The 23162-nt window shown below is 52.3% G+C and overlaps 2 protein-coding genes across 2 annotated transcripts; both read right to left on the minus strand.

The window, feature by feature from the left end:
• Window positions 1–7681: 7681 nt before the first annotated feature.
• C5H6orf15 (chromosome 5 C6orf15 homolog) lies at window positions 7682–9034 on the minus strand. Its single transcript, XM_004043611.4, has 2 exons — window positions 8948–9034; window positions 7682–8750 (listed from the first exon to the last, which is right to left on the minus strand). Exons 1-2 carry the CDS (start codon window positions 9012–9014, stop codon window positions 7840–7842), a joined length of 978 nt encoding a protein of 325 aa, XP_004043659.1. The 5' UTR covers window positions 9015–9034; the 3' UTR covers window positions 7682–7839.
• A 2491-nt stretch (window positions 9035–11525) lies between these two features.
• Window positions 11526–16932, minus strand: CDSN (corneodesmosin). The gene is made up of 2 exons (XM_019029414.4): window positions 16836–16932; window positions 11526–14032 (listed from the first exon to the last, which is right to left on the minus strand). The coding sequence occupies exons 1-2, from the start codon at window positions 16918–16920 to the stop codon at window positions 12465–12467; spliced, it is 1653 nt and encodes a 550-aa protein (XP_018884959.2). The 5' UTR covers window positions 16921–16932; the 3' UTR covers window positions 11526–12464.
• Window positions 16933–23162: the final 6230 nt, after the last annotated feature.

Raw genomic sequence — 23162 nt, forward strand, 5'->3', positions numbered from 1 at the left:
TACTACCTGGTTATTGCTACTAGTTATTCAGGGCCCAAGGGCTCTTTAGTCAGCAGGTGATGAATCCTGCAAGTACTGGGCCCTTCTCTTCAAGGCAGCAGCTTCCCTTTTGGCCCAGGTGTGTCTAAAAATGACATCTGGGAGTTAGGGCCTGGAATGGGGGCCTCATGACTCGGCCCAGTGCCCTATCCTACTGTGGCTGAGCTGGTATCCAAGACGCAAGACCAAGTCCTCTTTACCCGTTGCTCGTCTCTCCTTAAGCAGAGGGAAGGAGTCACTTTCGTTGCTAGGAGCTGCACTGCCTGGGATTGGAGAAGGGGTGGCACAAGCCCTCCCTTAGCCATACCGGCTGGTGTCTACCTAGGTCAAGTGCAACCCTAGTCCATTGGCTGTAAGTCCAGCCGAGCACTAGGAGTTGTCTAGGAATTGCAGTCCTTGTGTCCTAGACTGCCTTTTCTTTTTTTTCTTTTGTAGAAATATGGCCTCCTTATGTTGCCCAGGCTGGTCTCAGACTCCTGGGCTCAAGTGTCCCTCCTGCCTCAGCTTCCCCAAGTGCTGGAATTATAGGTGTGAGCAACCGCATCCAGCCTAGACTGCCTTTCAAGTTTACCTAGGACACCAGAGCACTTTGGCCCATGGTGGTGAGGCTTGCAGAGAAACTCAAGTTCCAACCACTGGGACAGGTGATTTCCCTCTGGCTAGGGCTGGCCCAGATGCCCCCTCCACATGCAGGTGCCGGCTGAGCCCAGCATGACTTTGCTCTCCGCTATGACAGTGCAGCAGTGAGTTCAATATAAAGTCCCCCACCCCATGCCCTCCCTCCCCAAAATGCAAAGACTCTCTTTCCACGCTGCAGGGACACTGCCAGGGAGGACGGAAGGGGCGTCACAATTCAAGACTGTCTCTCCTGCCCTCCTCAATGTTTCCTTTAGTGATATGAAGTTAAATCCAGTTACTGTGATTGCTCACCTGATTTTTGGTTCTTGTGATGATGCTTCTCTGTGTGCAGATAGTTGTTAAAAGTTAGTGTTCCAGGCTGGGCACAGTGGCTCATGCCTGTAATCCCAGCACTTTAGGAGGCTGAGGTGGGAGGATCATTTGAGGCCAGGAGTTCAAGATCAGTCTGAGCAACATAGTGGGACCCCATCTCTATAAAAATTTAAAAATTACCCAGGTGCAGTGGTGCAGGCCTGTTGTCCCAGCTACTTGGAAGGCTGAGATGGGAGGACTCCTTGGGCTCAGGAGGTTGAGGCTGCAGTGAGCCCTGATGGTGCCACTCCACTTCAGCCTGGGTGATAGAGGAAGACTCTGTCTCCAAAAAATAAAAATAAAATAATAATAATAATTGCATTCGTAGGCCGGGTGCAGTGGCTCACACCTGTAATCTCAGCAGTTTGGGAGGCCAAGGCGGGTGGATGACCTGAGGTCAGGAGTTCAAAACCAGCCTGACCAACATGGTGAAACCCCATCTCTACTAAAAATAAAAAATTAGCCGGGCATGGTAGTGCACACCTGTAATCCCAGCTACTTGGGAGGCTGAGGCAGGAGAATTGCTTGAACCCGGGAGGCAGAGGTTGCAGTGAGCTGACATCGTGCCATTGCACTACAGCCTGGGCAACAAGAGCGAAAATCCATCTCAAAAAAAAAAATGCATTTGCTTCTTAGGGGGTTTCAGACATTTAAGAGAATCCTATGTATTAAATGCAAGATTTTTTTTTTTTTTTTGTTTTAAGATGGAGTCTTGCTCTTGTCGCCCAGGCTGGAGTGCAATGGCGCGATTTCGGCTCACTGCAACCTCCGCCTCCTGGGTTCAAGCGATTCTGCTGCCTCAGTCTCCTGAGTAGCTGGGATTATAGGCGCTTGCCACCATGCCCAGCTAATTTGTATATTTTTAGTAGAGACAGGGTTTCACCATGTTGGTCAGCCTGGTCTCGAACTCCTGACCTCAGGTGATCCACCCGCCTCGGCCTCCTAAAGTGCTGGGATTACAGGTATGAGCCACTGTGCCCAGCTAAATGAAAGATTTTAATTAAATGCTTAAATGAGTTTAAGCCTAAAATCAATATTTAGGCCGGGCGCAGTGGCTCAAGCCTGTAATCCCAGCACTTTGGGAGGCCGAGGTGGGTGGATCACAAGGTAGGGGATCGAGACCATCCTGGCTAACACGGTGAAACCCCATCTCTGCTAAAAATACAGAAAAATTAGCCAGGCGTGGTGGTGGGCACCTGTAGTCCCAGCTACTCAGGAGGCTGAGGCAGGAGAATGGCGTGAACCTGGGAGGCAGAGGTTGCAGTGAGCCGAGATCGCACCACTGCACTCCAGCCTGGGTGACAGAGAAGACTCCGTCTCAAAAAAATGAATAAATAAATAAATAAATAAAATAATGTGTTTTAATCAGTTTGGATTATTAAATCCATAAATGTCTATGTATTAGTTGTGTACATAGTGTATAAATAGAAGAATATATTTAATGCTTAAATGCTATTTGTTTAATAAATTCATAAGAGAAACAAAATTACATTAAGTAGAAATACCTTAACGACCTTTAGACACTGAGAGGGTGTCCCAGGAAAAGAGAGGGGCACCTGAGCTTGAAGGCTGGTGACAGATGTTTAAGGGGCCACTAACATACCAGATAGATTTTCTCTTCCTAGACTCATCATCTTTGCACCTATTAATCATGAACACAGTTAGTTCTCCTGAATTCATCATATGACAATGTCACAGTGGACAGAGAGACTCAAGAGAAGTGGGTTTTGACTGGGTGAGTCAAGAGGGATTATGGTCCTGAGTAGCCAGGGAGTGATTTAAGTACAGGATTCAGAGAAAGGAGGGACAGAGGAAGAGGTGCTAAAGAAACAACCCTCTGGCCGGGCGGGGTGGCTCACGCGTGTAATCCCAGCACTTTGGGAGGCTGAGGTGGGCGGATCACGAGGTCAGGAGATCAGACCATCCTGGCCAACATGGGGAAACCCCATCTCTACTGAAAAATACAAAAATTAGCTGGGCATGGTGGCACATGCCTGTAATCCCAGCTACTCGGGAGGCTGAGGCAGGGGAATCGCTTGAACCTGGGAGTCGGAGGTTGTGGTAAGCAGAGATCACGCCACTGCACTCCAGCCTGGCAACAGAGCGAGACTCCGTCTCAAGAAAAAAAAAAAAAAAGAAAGAAAGAGAAAAAAAAACACCTGCTGCATCAGTCACAACTGCCATCCTGAGGCCAAGAAGAACTAAATGGTCTCAAAATTATTTCACAACTTGTTGCTACCACCTTTCCACAGTGGGGCTTGTCTAGCCAGAGAATCAAACATTAATTCACTTTAGGCTGGTCATGGTGGCTGATACCTGTAATCCCAGCACTTTGGAAGGCTGAGGCAGGAGGATCACTTGAGGCCAGGAGTTCAAGACCAACCTGGGCAACAAGCGAGGCCCCCATCTCTACAAACAAACAAACAAAAAAAAAGAGTAAGCACGTCATACACATCATAGAATTCTAAGAACTGAAGTAACCTTGTAACATTTAGTTCATGGTAAATACATAAAGGAAACTATTATTATTATCACCCAACAGTGTGTGTGTAAGTGAAAAATGTCTTTTTTACTGACAAATGGCTAAGTGAATGCAGTTTGTTTGAGGGATTAAATATTTAAATGAGAAGCCAACTCAACTCTTCCTCTTGATCTTGGAGTCATTCTCTCAAGTGTAACTCCCAGTGCAAAGCATCACATCAACTTATCAATCGACTGTGATGTCAACTACAGCCTCTGCAGCAGACCAGCCCTCCTCTGTGGGACTAAGAACTATCCTGTGGTCCTGCCAGGACTGCCTCACTGGGACAATGCACTGCATTAGGATCTATCCCTTACGATGGCTCAGGGTTTTCCAGTCTCTAAGGCACCTTATCATTATCCTACCTAAATTTCCTAATAATCCTGTGAGGGAGGCTGGACATCTGCTTTCATCCCATGTTACAGATGAGAAAACGAAGGTCCACAGAGGTCAATGACTTGCCTAAGGTGACCTGGCACAGAAAGTTGTGTGGCAGAAGGGGAACCTCGGTTTCCTAACTTCTGGATAAGCGCCCTCCTAGGATAGGAGAAATGAATGACTCTTGCTACTCCAGCCACCACTTCCACTAATTAACCACTAATAAAAATGTAAAAATCAGTATGCCAGCAGTAGTCCCTGTTGCAAACATTAGGACCTTTCTCATATCACAGATTACTGAAAACATTCCCTCTCTTTTTGTTGTAGTTGTTGTTGTTTGGTTTTTGGGTTTTGTTGTTGTTGTTGTTGTTTTTCTGAGATGGAGTTTCCCTCTTGTCACCCAGGCTGGAGTGCAATGGTGCGATCTCAGCTCACTGCAACCTCTGCCTCCCAGGTTCAAGCGATTCTCCTGCCTCAGTCTCCCGAGTAGCTGGGATTACAGGAGCCCACCACCACACCTGGCTAACTTTTTATTTTTAGTAGAGACAGGGTAGCACCATGTTGGCCAGGCTGGTCTTGAACTCCTAATCTCAGGTGATCCACCCTCCTTAGCCTCCCAAAGTGCTGGGATTACAGGTGTGAGCCGCCTTTCTTTTCTTTTTTTTTTTTTTTCTTTTTAGTCTTACCCTGTCACCCAGGCTAGAGTGCAGTGGAATGATCATGGCTCACTGCGGCCTCAACCTCCCAGGCTCGGGTGATCCTCCCATCTCAGCCTCCCAAGTAGCTGGTACCACAGGCATAACACCATGCCAAGATAATATTTTATTTTTTTAAAATTTATTTTTGCTCTTATGATGATGATTTTTTTTTTTTTTTGAGACAGAGTCTCACTCTGTTGCCCAGGCTGGAGTGCAGTGGCACAATCTCAGCTCACTGCAACCTCCATCTCCCAAGTTCAAGCAATTCTTATACCTCAGCCTTCCCTCTAGCTGGGATTACAGGCGTGCAACACCATGCCTGGCTAATTTTTGTATTTTTAGTAGAGATGGGGTTTCACCACATTGGCCAGGCTGGTCTCTGCCTGCCTTGGCCTCCCAAAGTGCTGGGATTATAAGTGTGAGCCACCATGCCCGGCCTACTCTTAATTTTTTTTTTAAGTGCACAAGCTAATTTTTTAATCACTATTTGTAGAGATGAGGTCTCCCTATGTTGCCCAGGCTGGTCTAGAATTCCTGGGCTCAAGTAATCCTCCTGCCTCAGCTCCCAAAGTGCTGAAATTACAGACATGAGCCACCATGCCCAGTTCCACCACTTTTTAAGCAACAACTAACGTTAATCCAAAGACCACCCTAAGGGGACTGGACACATCCCCCCGGGACCCTCCACTGTTAAAGCCCATCTTCCCTGAGCCATCAGCACCAAGTGTCAGATGAACTTCACTGCCCTGGCTCAGTGTTGCCTATGTGTGAGCCTCAGCTCCCCATCCTCTCTGAGCCTCAGTGTCTTCCCTGTGCAGTGTGCCCCGCAGTGCCCACCCAATGGGGTTGTTGTGAGGATTTGCTGGAAGGGTGTGTGTGGAAGCACCTTGTCCAGGACCTGGCCTATATGTAAATATAATAAAAGTTCATTGTTATTTCTGTTAATTGCATATTGTACTTGAACACTCCCTGGACAGATAATGAGAAAAATGAGGTTTGAGTCACCACGCCTGTCGCTTGTAACCCTGTGTGAGTTGCTTAATCCCTCTAAATCTCAGTTCCTCCATCTGTAAAAATCTTTTTTTTTTTTTTGAGACGGAGTCTCGCTCTGTCACTCAGGCTGGAGTACAGTGGCGTGATCTCGGCTCACTACAACCTCCAACTCCCGGGTGCAAGTGATTCTCCAGCCTCAGCCTCCCAAGTAGCTGGCACTACAGGCACCATGCCTGGCTAATTTTTGTGTTTTTAGTAGAGATGAGGTTTCACCATGTTCCCCATGTTGGACTAGGCTGTCTCGAACTCCTCAGGTGATCCGCCTGCCTCGTTCTCCCAAAGTGCTGGGATTACAGGTGTGAGCCACCGTGCCTGGCCGCAAAAATCTTATAATGCCTTCCTCACAGAGAATAATGAAGGTTAAATGATGAAACGCACAGAGCATTTTAATGCTGAGAAGGGCTTCATGAGGTTGTTGAAAAATGTCAGTGAGGCTCTGGGAGGGCCACAGCAGGAGTGCAGATTAGACTCTGGGTGTAGCCGCATGGCTCAGGAATTGAGTGGAAGAAGAGAGATGATGAGAGAGGGGGAGGGACAGAGAGAGAGGATCAGCCATTCCTTCGTGCCTGCTGAGTGCCTGCCCTGGTCCAGACCCTGTTCTTTGTGCTGGGGGTGCAGCAGTGAACTAAAGAGACAAAGCCCCTGTCCTCGTGGTGCTTATGCTCTAGTGAGTCTGGGGAACAGAGCAGGGGACTGTTGACACCACATTTAAATGTGCGAATAGGAATGACTATGGAGAAGAGGCCACCAGGAAGAGGGACAGAGAGAAATGAGACTCCAGGCTTGAGAGAATTACCTTGGGCTGGTGGAAGAGGCAGGTGCTGAAAACAGGCATGGAATCCCTTGCCCTAGGGCAGGGAGAAACCAAGAGTCCAAGCTGGGAAAAGAATCAGGTGAAGAGGTTGAGGTGTTGACGAAGGGAGTGTGCTTGGTGATGGGGAAGGTGAGCTCTGAGGAAGGTGTTCCAGGAAGGACTTCTCAGTGTAGAATAGAGCCTTATGGCAGATGCTGGGACCGGGCATCTTCTCCAGAAATGCCCATCTGCCACTCAGGCAGGCAGGCAGGCAGCTCCCTACCCCTTGAGTTCTGGTGTTTTTCCTACTCCTTTCTCCCCTCCCACAAGCTGCCCAACTCCCAGGGACCTGACTGGATGGAGAGTACATACACCTGGACCACTGCAGGCATGGCACAGGGAAGAGAGAATCCAGACCCAAATCACCTCCAACCCACACCTGCTGATTATTCTGTGCTTTTGTAGCCTGACCCTTCGCTGCCCTCACTCCAACTCCTGTGTGAGGATGTTGAGCTCCTGGGAAAACCGAAGGGAGGGCAGGAGAGACAATACTGTGACCAAAGGCTGAGACTGTGTCATCACTTGGGAGTGAAAGCATCAAATGCCACCCTAGGTGGGATTGTTGGCTTTAAGGTTTTTTTCTCCCTTTCCTTTCTCCCTTTTCTCTTTTCCTTTATCGAGGTCTGCTATTTACTCAGCAAATGTTCAAAGTCTGTGGTTCTCTGGGACACAATGTGCTAAATGATGCATGTAAGGGAGGAGATCAGTGTATCCTCCACTTCCAAGAAGCTTGACTTTCCGGGGAAGAAAAGACAAGTGAAGCATAGACATTGCGACTTTTGGCTTCCTGTTTCTGTGAATTGCAAGGAATCCTGTCCACCTGGCCCTGGAGCCACCTTCTGGGACCTCATCCTTGCCCCCTGCTGCAGGTGCCATCTCAATTAGTCCTGCTGTCCCTCCTCCCCCTTTCAGATTCCAGCACAATTCTGGAACAGCTCTCCCACCTGGCCGGGGTGAGACTGAGGCTCCACCCTCAAGCACTTGGGCATTGATCCTTTGTGAAGGATGGGGATAGCAAGACAGCGTCTGCAGGGGCCCCTAGAGGGCCGTGGGGATGGCTAGAAAACAGGAATGAACAGACTCACTTCAGCTTATGCCCAGACTCACTTCAGCTTATGCCCAGAAACAAAGAAACCAAGGAGAAGCAAATTCCATAAGTGCTTTTATTTTATTGGAGATGAGCAGGGGAGGCACTGAAAAGTGGGGATAGTGCTGGAAACATGCTGACAGGGCCTGGATTGAGCCCACACAGCAAGGGGCGGGAGCAGGACTCTAACTCCCAATGTTGGGTTTCCCTCTATCGTGCTCTAGCCCCACTGCAACCTAGGGCTTGGAGGATTAGGGAAGCCAGCTGGGATGTTCCAAGAAGAGCCAGGAGGGCGGAGAACTCCGGGAGGAAATGGGTTATTGATACCTGGGTATAGATGAATATTCCCCCAGCTGCCTCCTGGATACCGATTAATATTCCCCCAGCTGCCTCCTGGATACCGATTAATATTCCCCCAGCTGCCTCCTGGATACCGATTAATATTTCCCCAGCTGGTACCTGGGGGTTGATTATTGATACCCCAGATTCCCTCAGGGTGTGGCATGGGCCTCGTTCCCCAACCAGTCCCAGGGCCTCCACCTCCCCAGGACACACTGGGATTCAGGGTACCCCAGGGGTGATCAGGCAGAACCCTGTGGATGAGAGACCAGGGAGGACGTTGGGAAAGGATTTTTCCCCCGGCTCCCAGTGAATTAGAACGGGGCAGTCGTCTGGACTCCGAGTCCTGGTGGAGGAGTGAAGCCTCGGGTGAGAGGCCTGTGGCATCGGGAGAAGACTCCCCAGGCAAAGGGCCACTGCCTGGAGCGAGGGCCGCAGCACTGGAGAGGTAAGAGAGTTCTTCAGGCAGCGCTTCCCCCAGGCGGTCCTCAGCCGCAGCAGCCATCATCTGCCAAGGATCCTCAGGGGGCCAGGAATCCATGGCAGGCAGCCCCCACGATGGAGGCCACCTCTGCACTGCAGAACCTCCTGCAGGTGGGAAGCCATCTGATGGGGGCGCGCTGAGCTTCAGAGGAACCCTTGCCAAGTCATTAGACCTAGGGTCCAGAGCGGGCTGAGGATGTTCAGAGTTAGAGGGGCCAGTGGAGGAAGGTTGTCCGAGCTGAGGCAAGTTGGTCCCCAAGTTTTGGGAAACTTTCTCCTCCACAACACCGAGGCTCCGGGCAAAGAGGCCTGAGGGAAAGGGAAGATAAAGCAACCAGTGGTCTCCAGTCCCCGAGTCCCCAGTTCCCTTTGCTTCCCCTATGCCTATTCCTCCTTTTCCCTCAGGGATCTAAATGTGTACCCTCCTGCCTTTACCCCTTTCCTTAATTCCTGTTTCCTGGGGGACCTACAGTCCCTCCTGCCCAAGGGCATCACGGCCTCCATACCTGGGAGATGAAGACAGACCAGGAGCAGGCCCAGAGGAGCGCAGCTCCCTGCCACACGGCCCTGCATCCTGCTCAGCACTCGATCTCCCTCAGCCCCAAGACAGCCAGCCCTTTATCCTGGTAGTGGGGTGGGGGACAGCAGAAACAGGCTGGGCTAGTGGTTGTGGAGACAATAAACCTCCACATTCCACCCTCATTCCTAATGCGGTCTGTGGCAACAGGTGTCACTTGAATGAATGTCCCAGAGGAAGCTGGGTGTCTCCCGCCCTGGCTCCTTTCCTTGACCTCCCTGCCCCTTCTTGGCCCAGGTGTCCTGGCTCACAGCTCATCCCTGGTTGCCAGCCTCCCCAGCCCTGCTTCTCTATACACAAGGACCTCCACCCTGGGGTCCCACTCTCTTAATTGCCTCTCTCAGCAACAGAAACACTTGTTTCTTTTGGGGAGCTGGATTGTTTCCTCCCAGCACCACTTTCTCGTGCATCCTCATATCTCCTTCACCTTGGCCCCAACCTGCAGGAGGTTCTGGGGTGCAGAAGTGGCCCCATCTGAGGAGCTGCTCCTAGATGAGACCCTGGATCTAGCTAGGGAAATGGGCCTGGATGCCATCCTTATGAGATACTGACTAATTCCTGCTGCTGCAGTGACAAATTACCGTGAACCGAATGGCTTACAACAACATGGATTTATTACTTTACAGTTTTGGAGATCAGAAGTCCAAAACAGGTCTCAGTGGATTAAAATAAAGGTGTCAGCAGGGCTGTGATTCTTTCTGGGGGCCTCAGGGGAGAATCCCTTTCCCCGCTTTTTCACCTTCTAGAGGCATCCTGTGTTCTTTGGCTCATGGTCCCCTTCCTCCATCTCCAAAGCCAAAATCAGCCATTTCTTACACTGTATCACTCAGACTTCCTCTTCTGCCTCCCATGTTCACATTAAGGGACCTGGTGACTACACTGGACCCACCTGAATAATCCATGATAATCTCTGTAAAGTCAGCTGAATAGCAACCTTAATCCCACCTGGAACCTTAATTTCCCTTTGCCATGTAACCTAATTCCTACGTTCCAGGGATTAGGATGTGGACATCTTTGATGGTGTTGGGGTTGAAGACATCATTCTGCCTGCTACTGGTGGTCAGATGTGCCATAGAGTATAAGAAACCTTGGGAGAAAGTGGCTATTTCCAAGTAACAGTAGAGGAGGGCCTTTAAATGCTGCTGTCAAATGGCCAGGACTTGATCCCTGTTGAAGCTGGGCGATGAGAATGTAGAGATTCATTAACAGTTTGTTGGCTTTTAAATATGTTTGCAAATTTTATTATAAAAATACAATGGCTTTGTTCTCTCCATGGCTTCCGGGAGGCCCCAGGAGTAGGCTTCCCTGGCTGCCCAAGGTCTAAACATGAGCTGTTGGCTGATTCTACTGCTGTGTCCTCCCTCTCTGCCCCTGCTGGCTTAACCACTGGAGGAGTAAAGAGCTCCTCTCCAGAACTGGCAGTGGATGGAGCCCAGAGGCCTTTTTGGATGACATGCATGAGTTTTACACAAGCTTTTAATTTGGAGCACAGCAGGAGACTTGAGGAAACACCACATCAGAGAGCCTTCTCTCCCTGCAATTCCCATTCATGAAGCATCTGAGGACCTCGATTCCTGCCATTGGCTGCAGATCAGGAGCCAGATGCTGGACCAAGGGTGATTCAATCCCTTTCTGGTCAATGTAATACATTTCTGCTGATTCCAGACTTGGAGTTTCAACAGTTCTAAATTCAGGACCAGACAGCACCACCCTGATAGGAGGGAATGGGTTAAGTGCTACAGTAGGGGTGAATTCCTTTGCAGCCAAGCAGAGGCTCTGAGAGGTGGCCTGGGGTCGGGGGTGGGGCTCCTACAGGGACAAGCACAATCCACTCTGCCCTCCTTGGGATGCGGGAACTTCGTCCGCCTCAGCCTCTCCCTGCCTGTCTCAGGACTTAAGTCGCATGGACCCCACCACACACTCCACTTTCTCTCTCTTCTCCAGCGGAGGTGACTCCTCTTTCCCACTGGGGCACTCTGCCTTCTCAGCCCTCACCTGAGAGCCATGTTGCTCACACTCTCACTCTGGACCCCAGCAGAGCAGGGAGTGTGAAGATGGAGAGACCACCGGCAGCTCTGTTCTGCCACAGGCTGGGCCTCTTGATCTAGGCCAGTGAGTCACCCTGCTTGGCTGCACTCCCTGCCCCGCTCCCATCCTCTCAGTCCTTTACTCTCTCCACCCCCAGCTCCAGGAACAACGCCCAACTAGCCTCCTACTCAGCTGACAGGAATCTGGTTGGAGTTGTTGTGTCCCAGCCTTCCCAAGCTTCCAGGTGTCCCAGAAACCCAGGAGATCGAGACTCATGACTCCCAGAGAGGATGGCATCTAGAAGATGAGGAATGCTAATGGTGGAAGAAAAGGAGTTTGGGTGGGGAGGGGAGGGGAGGGAGAGGAAACACTGAGGGCCCTAAGTAAGGGGAAGGGGGACCCCACGGTGAATGAGGAATGGGAAGAGAATGGATTTCCTGGAGCAATGAGAGAGGAGGGAAATGGCGGAAGGATCTGGGAGGCCAGGCAATCTCTGCTTTCAGTTCAACAAATATTTATTGTCTTCCTCCTCTGTGGGAGGAGCTGGAAGGTAGAAGAGAAATACAGCCCGCTTTTGAAGGAAAACGAGGGACACAGAGACCTCTAGAGGCGTAGGAGCAGCACCACCCAGACTCTCAGAGGAGACCCAGGACTCCAAGAAGGCAAAAAGTCTGCACCTAGTCCCCACAGTTTACTGAGCCATCTGTCCAGGATCCAGGGACAGCAGGAGCCTGCTCCAATCTCTGAGGGTGCCCCAGTGTCTCCCTCACCCAGGGAATCATCTGAGCACTGAGGGAAGTGGCCACAGGAAGGGGCTGAGATAAGGGCCTTGAGTGTGTTGGGGACGGTGATCTAGGAGGGCGTGGTGAGCTCTGTAATGGAGTGTGGGGTGGAATTGGGAGCGAGAGCCCAGTGGCATATCGGGTGGGTTGACTAGATGTCGAAGAGAGGTCAGTGAAAAGTGGCCACTGTTTCCAGATGATGGTTTGACTTTGCTTTATTTGGTAAAGGGGAAGAGGAAGGTATAACTTCTTCAGGCGTCAGAGGTGCTCTGAGAGCATTTCAGGGGTTTCCCAGTCGAGAAGCTGATGGGGGTGTTACTCAATGGACCATTTCCACACAGTAGAGGGAATTGTAAGGGGTGGTGATCTGGCTGAGGGGCACTGTGGTGGAATGGGAATTTAAACAGTAGGAGAGAATCAAGAGAGGAGCTTTGAATCTACCATTTTGAGAAGAGGAAGGAGGAAGGGGTGATAAGAGAGAGTCTGCAACCTTGGGGTAGTGGAGAAGGCAGAACCACTCTTTTGGGAAGGAGGGAAACTGAGCTAACCCTATGCCTGGGCACTGGACTTCTCCCATATGGGATATAGTGTATGTGCTTGTTTGTGCCCAAGGCATGCACACACACAACAGTTGACTTACGGACTGTCGAGTAACTCTCCTTGGGGTAGGAAAACTTCAGGGTCAGCTAGCTGGGGCCCCAGAGGCTTCACTTGGGCTAGGATATCCCGGATGGAGCGGCAGGGGATCTTTCCAGCACTGCTGGAGCCACAGGGCTTGGCACCAGCGGAGGGATCAGGATGGGGAGAGCCATCGGAGCCCCCAGTCAGTGTCAAGGAGGAGACAGACATGCAAGGGTGACCAGAAGAGCTGGTCTTGCTGCCACAAGGCTGAAGGATGATTTTGCCACTGGATTGGGAACTGGAGCTGCTGCTGAAGGAGCCGGTGCCTGGTGGGGAGCAGGGGCTCTGGGAAGCACTGCCGCAGGGATGGTAGGGTAAACCGGAGCTGCTGGAAATGCTAGAACTGCTGGGGACTCGAGAACTGGAGGGAGAGCAGGGTCCCTTGGAGCCCATGGAGCCGCCTCCACAGAGCTGGACCCCACCAGTCCCCACTGGCTGGAACGCAATGGCCGAGGAAGCTGCCGACTGGCTGGGGATGATGGGGTTGCTGGAGAAGTATTTGCCCTCAGAGATGGGGGGCCCAGCTGCAAAGGAAGGGACCCCTGGAGAGCCTTTCACAGGGTTCTCTTTGGTGAAGTAGCCCACAGGGTAGATTTTACCCTTACTGTAGGTCATGCCTGGAACCAGATAACTGTCAGAGGAGCCACCCACCACCTCGTAGCCACCATAGGATTTGTCTACAGAGGTGATTGGGGGACAGGGCTTGCCTGGAAGGCCACCATTGCTACAGGGGGGACCTTGAACCACTCCAGGGGCACCAGAACCGTGCTGGTCCACCACCACCACCACAGGCCTCTGACCCCCTGACACAGAGTGGGAGCTGGGGATGTAGGGGCCGGAGTGCGAGACGATGGGCCCTCCACTGCAGGGAGAGTCGGGGATGTCCGAACTACAGGGACGCTGGTTGGAGCTGACGCTTTGGCCACTGCTGGATACCCCAAAGGTCTGGGAAGAGGAAGAGCTTTGTCCAGGCTGGGAAGGGTTTAGTATTCCGCGGTAAGAGTTGTCATTGGTTGGCAGGGCAGAGCCATTCCCTACTTGGAAGCTGCTGCTGCTGAACTGAAAGCTGCTGCTGCTGCTCGAATGAGAGCTGCTGCTTCCCGAGTGAGAGCCGCTGTTTCCCGAGTGAGAGCTGCTGCTCCCCAGCTGGGAGGAACCGGATGCACCTTGTAGACTAGAGCCAGATCCGGAGGAGTAGCTGACCTGGGAATACCCCGTTCCTGGCTTAAAAGATCCTGCAGAACCACCCTGGGCAATGCTGGATCCGCTGGAGCTACCACTGGAGCCACCACCAGAGCTTCTGGCACTGGAAATGGAGCTGCCAGAACTGCTGGAGCTACCACTGGAGGCACCACCAGAGCTTCTGGCACTGGAAATGGAGCTGCCAGAACTGCTGGAGCCACTGTAGCTACTGAAGCCGCTGGAGTCACCCTTCCCAGTGAGGCAGGGGTCGTTAGGGGAGGTGATACGTGTGGGGTCCTTACAGGGGTCTGAGAAGGTGCCAATGCTCTTAGCCAAGGTCCCTGTGGAGGAAAGCAGTGGTTAGTAAGGGCCAAGGAGGCTTGGCTTCCTCCCTCACCTTTCTGCCTTATCTCAGTCATCGGCCTCTCGGGTTTCTCCCAAGCAGAGCGCAGGGAGAGTTTAGGGATGGAGAAAGGAGGAAGAACTGGCTATTGTCTCTAAAGGATATTGAGGTGGCCGAATAAAGGCATTTCTTTGTTTGGGAAGGGTGGGCAAACACCAACCAGAAAAATAGAAAATTAGGTGCCAAAGTGAGTGGCCTCAAAGGAATACATTGAATATAAGAGGGGGCTGGGCACAGTGGCTCACGCCGGTAATCCCAGCACTTTGGGAGGCTGAGGTGGGAGGATTGCATGAGCCCCAGAGTTCAAGACCAGCCTGGGCAACATAGACCCCCGTCTGTATTTTGTTTTTTAATTAAAAATTTTTTTAAAAAGAAGAGGGAATGGAGAAGGGGCAGGAACAAGTAGGTCTAAAAGAAAGGACCCTGAAGAGACAGAGAATTGGGGAAACTGAGGCTCTGAGAAGTCCAGGCGTAAATTCTTAGGGGAAAAATCCTGGGCCAGACAGTGGGACCAAAGGGAAGAAGACAAAAGGCAAAACAATGGAGGGCTGAGAAGTGGAGAAACATATAGAAGGAGACACTGGAAAAAGATAAAGCTGGGGGCAGAGGGGCTGAAATAAAGGAAAGGGCACTCGAGGACTAAGATTTGGTCACCAGCTTCTTCGTGAGAGCCCAGGCTGGGGTCAGGAATGGAAACCCTATTTCCTATCTCAGCACTGGCCATGCCAGTAAAGCTGGGTGGGGGCCAGGATGTGGGGTCACTACCTGTTGCTTCAGAACCTGCTGGTACCAGTGTGTCAGGACACCGCACCCTGAGCCAGCCCTGCTCTCGCTGGCCCAGCCCAGGGAACCAGGACGAAACCCCACGAACCTCCGAGGCTCCTGGCCACAATCAGCTTCCCTCTCTGAGCACACCTGCCTCCGTCCAGCCCCTCATCTGACTTCTGCTGCCTTGACTTCCCTCAGGGATGTGGAGCCACATCTTTCCTTATCTTTCCTTTCCTTTGCTCAAAACCCCAGGCCCAACTTACCCCATGGTTCCTCCGTGACTCTTTCACCTGCGCTCCTTCTGCCTTCCCTAGCCCCTCCAGGTCCCACGTGTCACAAACAGAGCCACATACTAGCAAGTTACTGAACCTCTCTGAGCTTTAGTTTATACATTCAGAGGGGCCAAATTTTCCCTGCCTTCCCACAGCATTACTATGAAGAAACTAAATGAGATCATCCACCTGGAAGTTTTTTCTTCTTTTTTTTTTTTTTTTTTTTTTGTGAGATGGAGTTTCTTGTTGCCCAGGCTAAAGTGCAATAACACGGTCTCAGCTCACTGTAACCTCTGCCTCCTTGGTGCAAGCGATTCTCCTGCCTCAGCCTCCCAAGTAGCTGGGACCACAGGTGCCCGCCACCACACCCAGCTAATTTTTTGTATTTTTAGTAGAGAGGGGGTTTCACCATCTTGGCCAGGCTGGTCTTGAACTCCTGACCTCAGATGATTCACCTGCCTTGGCCTCCTGAAGTGTTGGGATTACAGGCGCAAGCTATCATGTGCGGCCGGATGTTTTAGAAAGTGTAAAGCATTATATATTATGAATTATTACTGTCACTCATCCTGATCCCTCCACCAGCAACCAGACTGCCTTCCTCTGTGATGTCCCTGTTCTCTCCTCAGAAAGAAATTCTCTGCATGCACCTCCACGCCAAACCCCAGCTGTGCCAATTCCCTTCAGTCCTCTGCACGAATCCACCATGCATTGCCTCTCTCTTTCGCTATTCCCTCAGACACCAACCACCCACTAGACCATGGGAAGGTCGTAGAAATTCCTCAAGGGCTATAAGTACCCAGTGGTCAACAACACAGGTCCAGCGGTTGCCTGGCCTGGGGTTGAAATCTTGGCTTTGCTGCCTTCTAATGCATGATCTTGAGCTAGTTTCCTAACCTCTCCAAGCCTCAGTGTCCTCATCTGTAGAGTGGAAATAGCAAATCTCCTTTCATACCATTCTTGTAATGATCAAAAGTGCTAATATAGGCCGGGTGTGGTGGCTCATGCCTGTAATCCCAGCACCTTGGGAGGCCGAGGCGAGCGGATCACTTGAGTCAGGAGTTCAAGACCAGCTTGACCAACATGGTGAAACCCTGTTTCTACTAAAGATACAAAAAAAAAGAAAATTAGCCAGGTGTGGTGATGGGCACCTGTAGTCCCAGCTACTCTAGAGGCTGAGGCATGAGAGTCGCTTGAACCTGAGAGGTGGAAGTTGCAGTGAGCCGAGATTACGCCACTGCACTCCAGCCTTAGAGACAGAGTGGGACTCCATCTCACAAAAAAAATAAAAATAAAAGTTCTAATATATAATCCAAATGTGCTTAAAACAGAGTCTAGCATATAAAAAGGCTCTAAAAATGATATTATTACTATTAAATGTCCAATCATTATCTTGTAGTGCTCCCATAATAAAAATCACCACCACCATTTATATAAACCTCTAGAATTTCCAAAGTACATATCACATACATTATTTAATTTGAGACACACAGACTAGAGGTAGGTGTCATTAACCCCACTTCAGAGTTTCAGAAACTGGGGCTCAGGAAGTTTAAGAAACTTACCTGAGGCGACCATACAGTGAGGAGCAACCCCCAGACTCAAAAGGCAGATTCCAGAGCCCCTGCCCGTCCCCTTCGCTGGGTCCTCTCCCGGACTCTCCCTCCCGCCTCCCTCCTGTTCCCAGGGCCCCCAGCCTCCTACCTGGCAGGAGGAGACCAGCCAGCAGCAGTGCCATCATCCCGTGCCCGCCCACACGCCCCATCCAGGGTGCCCGAGACGAGCCCATCTCGGACTGCACGGCCTCCTGACTGATGGCAGCTCGAGGACACCTGGGTCCTTTATGCCAGAGCTGGACATTCCCTGGGCAGGAGTCACTGTGGGGAGAGGAGGAGAGGTGGAGGGGGTGGGTGCCCCGGGGGAAGTTGGTGTGGCCGGGAGGAGCGTGGTAATCAGCCCGGTGCATCTGCCTACTCAGCAGCAGCAGTGGCTGCAGTGTGGGGTACCCATGGCCACGGGGCTCTAACGATCCTGCCACCTGACAGGCCTGGCCCCGGCTCCTCATTGCCTAACCCGGAACCAGGCGCTCTGCCCCACGGCCACCCACTCTGGGGCGGCCACTCTTGCCACGGGACCCAGCTGCCTGGCTCCTTAACTCTCCTGCCTACCGTGGCTTGGCCTGTCTCCCCATCTGCCCTCCACTCGCAGACGTGGGTGTTTCAGCTTTTTCTTCCACACTTGGGTGCCTGCTCCAGCCCCACCCACCCAACCCCAATGAGGTCCCATTCACAGCCCCTGATCTACTCCTTCCTTAGGACCCCATCACTCCACCTCCACTTTCCTCCTTCAAATATGAGTTCTGCCCCCAACCCCCAGGCTCCCCCTCCCACCACTCCCCAAGTACCAGGCCAGCCACATACCTATTATGTGTTCCATCACCTGGGGAACCTTCTCCTTCTCAGAAATGGGGCACCACATTCCCAAAACCAACTCCCTGACCTGTCGCTTCTGGGGGCCTCTGGGGACAGCATGGTGGCGGGGGTGGGGGTGGGGTGCTGGGAGCCAGGGCTCAGCCAGGGGAGAGGCCTGGGCTGATGACCTCTGTCAAAGCTGGGCCTTGGTTACTCACAGGGCACTCACAGCCCCTCCCCATGGCTGGTAACCCAGACCTCAAGGGTGAGCAAGAGGCTAAGAAGGCTAATTGGGAAGGTGGTGGCCCCGTAGCCCATCTGCTGGCCCTGGGCTGGATGAGCGAGCAGGAAGCAGCAGCCAGCTCTGGGCAGGTCGAGGAGGGCCAGGCAGGCTCCCGGGTCCTCAAAGGATGAAAGGAGGCCAGGAGAACCGGAGCCCTGCCATCTGCTGAGAGGGTGGTGGCTTCTCCTCCATTGCGTTGGCCTCCCTCCTGCTCTGGCCCCTGCCCCGCCCCAGCCAATTAATTGCTCACTAGTATTGCGGGAGTATCAGTATCGGAGGGAGGTGCCTGGGAGTCCAGCAAGCTGCTCTCTCCTCCCCCAGGCCTCAGACACCCCTGCTCCCCTCACCCAAACTCACTTCCAAAACCTCGTCTCCTCACAAAGGCAGCTCTGTCCCTGGGCCCCTTGGGCTGGTCTCTCCCATTCCCTCTACCTCCTGACCGCCCTTTAAGTTCAGACCAGCAGGAGGATGGAAATGTTTCCTGTCTGTGCTGTCCGATACGGTAGCCACTGGCCACATGGGGCAAGTATAACCACCAAAGATTTGGAGCTTTAATTTTAATTAGTTGTAATGATGTGGTTGGCCACGTGCAGCTGGTGGCTACCATCTAGTCTTGCTCTTGACTTGCTGGTGACACTCAGAATGGGAGTGGGAGGAAAGAGGGGCTGAGGGAGCTGTGGAGAGAGGAAGGGATAGGACAGGGTCCCCTGAAGGGGGCTAATGCCTTGGGAAAAACAAACAAACAAAAAACACTGGCTTCAGAATGAAGATGACATGGGTTCAAGTCCCAGCTAACCTCTTGGCTTTGGGCGGCTCTTCATACCTTTCTGAACTTCCATCTCCTCATCTGTAAAATGGGGGTATTTTAAATAACACTTATTTCGCAAGGTTTTTGTGAACATCAAATGGGAAATTATCAAAAAGGTTAAATGGGACAAGGGGTGCAGTCCCCCAGTAGGAAGCCCAGCAAATGGAGCCCTGCAGGTGCTCCTGTCTTCATCCTTCCACTGGGGGAGACAAATAGGCCAGCTTCACCCCCACAGCCACAGGCTCCCTTTCCTGAGTCTCCAGCCCAGCCAATGCTAGCAGAGTGTCTTCTGCTCCCTTCCTGCCTTGTATAGAGGTGCAGGCACAAATGTGAGACAGAGATACCATTTAAAATGATGCTGCTCGGCTGGGCATGGTGGCTCAGGCTTGTAATCCCAGCACTATGGGAAGCCGATGCGGGAGGATCACTTGAGGCCAGGAGTTCGAGATCAGCCTGGCCAACATGGCGAAACCCCATCTCTACCAAAAATACGGAAAAAATTAGCCAGGCGTGGTGGTGAGCGCCTGTAATCCCTGCTACTCGGGAGGATGAGGCAGGAGAATCACTTGAACCCTGGAGACAGAGGTTGCAGTGGGCCAAGATTGCACCATTGCACTCCAGCCTGGGTGACAAAAGGGAAACTCCGTCTCAAAAAATAAAGTGATGCTGCTCTTTCCGAACATCATTTCCTCCTGTGGGCCTCCCGAGACTCTCAGGCTTGGCTCCCTGGAGGACCTGGGCAAGGAGGGAAGGGGCACTGGGGTAGCGAGGGGAGTGGCAGAGGGCAGGGAGGAGTGGACTAGAAGGTGCTGGGCCGTCCCACAGGGTGTGAGGGGAGAAGGCAGCGGAACAGCGGAATCTATGGCTTCTTCTTTTCCAACACAAACTTCCCCTGACCAGCCAGAGGTAGCAAAGTTTGTCTTGTTTTCTTTCTCACATTCCTCCTGGCTGCCATCAGAACTTGGCCAAGTCAGCCAGGCTGGAGGAGGCACAGTCTCTCCTGGCGTCCTGCCAGGTCTCCAGCCGCCCACGTGGACTGGTGTTGCAGCCACGTCCCTCCTCCTGGCTACTCTCTCCTGTCCACTCCTGTCCACCCCATCCTGCCACCCTGGGCTGCCCAGTTCCTCTACTGTCCTGCCCACCTGTGGGCCCTCGAGCTCTAATCCGCCGTGCTTTTGGTTTTTTACTGAAACCCTGCCTTCTGTGCTAGATTTTACTCTGGTGCTCACCATTAATCTTTCTCTCAGTGCAGGTGGTGAAGACCTAAAGCTAATGGGGCTTAGGAGGGAAGAGAAGGGCATCAGCTGAGTGCCCATGCAGGCCAGGGTCACCTTCAGTGAAGCTGCCAGTTTGGTGACGTCCACAGTAGTGCAGGCAGCTCTGCTGTGTTCTACAGCAACAGATTCTGCCCCTGCCCCTGCCCGTGCCCGTGCATTGGACCGGGTGAGAAAGTGTGGGTGGCGTAGACACTCTACACCCGAGAAAATCAAGCTCAAAGCACATGCCTTCCATAGGCAAAAGGTGGGGCTCCCAGCCATGTATTATGAAGCAGGCAGGTCACTGTCCCCTCCAGTCCCCTGCACCCCTCCAGCAGCCCTGTGCTGCTGTGTTTTCTGTGCCAGCCTTGGCCCCCAGTGCACGCTCCTCTGCTGTGTTTTGGAAGTTGCACTGAGAAGGAAGAGAAATTGTTCCTTGCCCTGAGGAGCTGCCATCCAGCTGGGGACACACAGCGTAAGAGAGCAGCCTAGAGTGGAGAAGCGGGTAGGCACTTGGCTTCAGGGAGGTGGTAGGACTTTCCCCAGGCCTTGAGGAATGATGAGAGAAGCACAGAGCAGGCAGCCAGACGTGGGGCCTTGTGGTGCTTCAGGTGTATTTAGAACCAGCCGATGGCGTGGGTTGGTGTGGGACATGCATGTGGAGGACAGTGGTGTGGGAGAAGGGACAGGCTGGTTGGATCAGGATTGTAGATGACCTACAACACCAGGTTAAAAGAATTTGGATTCTATAGGAATTGCAGTAAATGTGAGAGGGTGCAGGGAACCAAACGGCTTTGAATGATCACAAAGGGGGCTGAAGCATGGCGTGCTGTAGTCCCAGCTACCCAGGAGGTGGAGGTGGGAGGAATCCAAGGCCAGCTGGGGCAACTTGAGGGACTCCATAAAGAGGAGGCTTGGGGCACGAGATCCACCATGTACTGACTGCCTGCTGCAGGCGGACACGGTGCCTGGGTATTTAACATGAGTTGTCTTGTTCAATCTTCACAGCAGCCCTACAGGGTAAGTGCTTTTTCCTCCTGTTTCACAGATGAGAAAACTAAGTTGAAATTATTTGTCCAAACCAGCTGCTAACAAGCAAAAATGTTTGAAAAAGATTCAAACCCAGGCCTGTTGGACTTCCAGGCCCACATAGATCCTATTACTCTGCAGCTGACACCATGCTATAAACGAATGGCAGAGGTTCATGGACAGGCTTAAAAGGCTCCCTAAACCCTGTAAGGATGTGTGCAAAATTCCTTATGTATATGAATATTTCTAGAGAGAAGATTTCTGCTGTCAAAGCTGGCCAGGCATGGTGGCTCACGCCTGTAATCCCAGCACTCTGGGAGGCCAAGGCAGGTGGATCACTTGAGCTCAGGAGTTTGAGACCAGCCTGGCCAACATGGCAAAACCATCTCTACCAAAAATACAAAAATTAGCCGGGTGCGGGGGCAGGCACCTGTAATCCCAGCTACTCAGGAGGCTGAGGCAGGAGAATCATTTGAACCGGCGAGGCGGAGGCTGCAGTGAGCCGATTTCGTGCCACTGCACTCCAGCCTGGGTGACAGAGTGAGACTCCGTCTCAAAAAAAAAAAAAAGTGAAGAATTCCTAAGTGAAGGTTACTGGCTCATGAGGTCCCTCCTCCACAGCTTTCCTCCTCTGGGGGCCTGAGAGTCAGGACAGAAGTTCTAGAACAAGTGTTTCACATAGGGGTCCTTGGTAGACCAGGGCTTAGGCTTGGAAGAAGGAAAATGGAGTGAGCACGAGGAAGAGAAAAAGCCTGGAACAGCAGCTTATTTTGTGCTGGGGAGAGAAGGAAAGGGGCCACCCAGAGCTGCTCTGGGGCTCCAGGGCCTGTGGGCTCCTCCCCTCCTTTGTTCCTCTCTGCTTGGCTCCAGCAAGAGGCCGTTTCCTCTCCTCCTCTCTGTTTCTCCATGACGCCCACGCTTCCCTGTGGACTCACCTCTGCAGCCATAACAACACCCTCCTCTCCTTGGCGTGGAAGCCAGCGCTCCTGGCCCACTCCCAGTAGGGGATGTCCTCTGAGTCGTTTTTCCTATGCGGGGAGGGGTGGACTGAGTCATCCACACTCTTCACCTGGTTCCTCTGGTGACCAAGAACATAGAAGGAGAGGGCACATCCCCAATCAGGCGTTCCGAACATCTCTGCGGGGACTGACCCTCCTCAGCCCAGGTGCTCCCATGGGACTGGCTACACTTCTTGACTCAGTTTTAATCTCTCCTTCTCTGCCTTCCTGTTGGGAATGCCCCCTCACTTCTGTGGCTTCTTTCCTGTAGTCGACGATCAAGGGTGGAATCTACAGTCCATGGGCCCTGACTTCTTGCCTTCGTCTCAAATAGACTCTGCAGCCAGCCATCTATGCAGCGCCCCAGTGGCTTTGAAATGCAACAGAAACCATCAACCCCGGACCATGGGCTCCATGCCAGTGGGCAAAGCACAGGTGCGTTCACTGAGTTCCCAGCACATAGCTGTGGCAGGCACTTGGTGATATTTTGAAATAAAAGAATGGAAGAATGTGTCCAGGCTGTGCTTCCCCTTTCTACCTTACTCAGGGACATGGTGCCCTCCTCTCTGGTTTCCTGCCCTGTGCCCACCCCCCGCCCCCTGCAAGCACAGCTGTTATGTGCAAAGCCCCTGTAGGTGCTGGAGGGATTCACTGATGGCCTTGGCGGAGGTGGCAGTGGGCACGTGCACTTGGCTCTGACACAGCCACTCATGCAACACCCTGTGCAATCTCGGCCTGGGCCTGTGTGTCCTGCCCTCATTCCTCATGAGTGACTGTCTCCCCTGAGCCACTCTTCTCTCTATTGGATTAGCTCCTTTTATTTCCCCCTAGGGATGCAACACATTTTTATGAACAAACAGCAGTGTTCACATGGCTGTGATGAGGACGTACTGGGGTTTCCCCTGGACATGGCTTTCATCTGATGCCAGTGGTGGGCAGGACCGTGCTGTATACTTTAAAAAAACCGTAGGGGGTTCTGTTAGGTGCCCCCACTGCAGCATAACGAGTTGCCCCTAGCTGAGAAGCCCTGTCCTGGGGCCTGTCCACACCATCCTCTTCCTGAGATTATTCCTGGTGTGGGCGGTGCTTGGCTCTACCTTTCCTTCCCTCTTCCCTTCTTGGCTCCTGGTCCATGGCTCTCTCCTCTATGGAATGGCCTCCTGGAGCTTGGCTGGGTCAGCCCCCACTTTCCACTCTTCCCATGCCTGTCCTCACCCTCCCAGCAGCCCTGCCAGCCTCCGACGGG

Source organism: Gorilla gorilla, chromosome 5 (genome assembly GCF_029281585.2).
Source record: "Gorilla gorilla gorilla isolate KB3781 chromosome 5, NHGRI_mGorGor1-v2.1_pri, whole genome shotgun sequence".
Lineage (NCBI taxonomy): Eukaryota > Metazoa > Chordata > Mammalia > Primates > Hominidae > Gorilla > Gorilla gorilla.

Bases quoted from the DNA above. Each gene is read 5' to 3' on its own strand.
- CDSN (XM_019029414.4), bottom strand. From the start codon at position 16,920: ATGGGCTCGTCTCGGGCACCCTGGATGGGGCGTGTGGGCGGGCACGGG. The intron at 14,033-16,835 runs GTAGGAGGCTGG...TTTCCTCCACAG, and splicing joins GGCTGGTCTCCTCCTGCCAG to GGACCTTGGCTAAGAGCATT.
- C5H6orf15 (XM_004043611.4), bottom strand. From the start codon at position 9,014: ATGCAGGGCCGTGTGGCAGGGAGCTGCGCTCCTCTGGGCCTGCTCCTG. The intron at 8,751-8,947 runs GTATGGAGGCCG...CCTTTCCCTCAG, and splicing joins GGTCTGTCTTCATCTCCCAG to GCCTCTTTGCCCGGAGCCTC.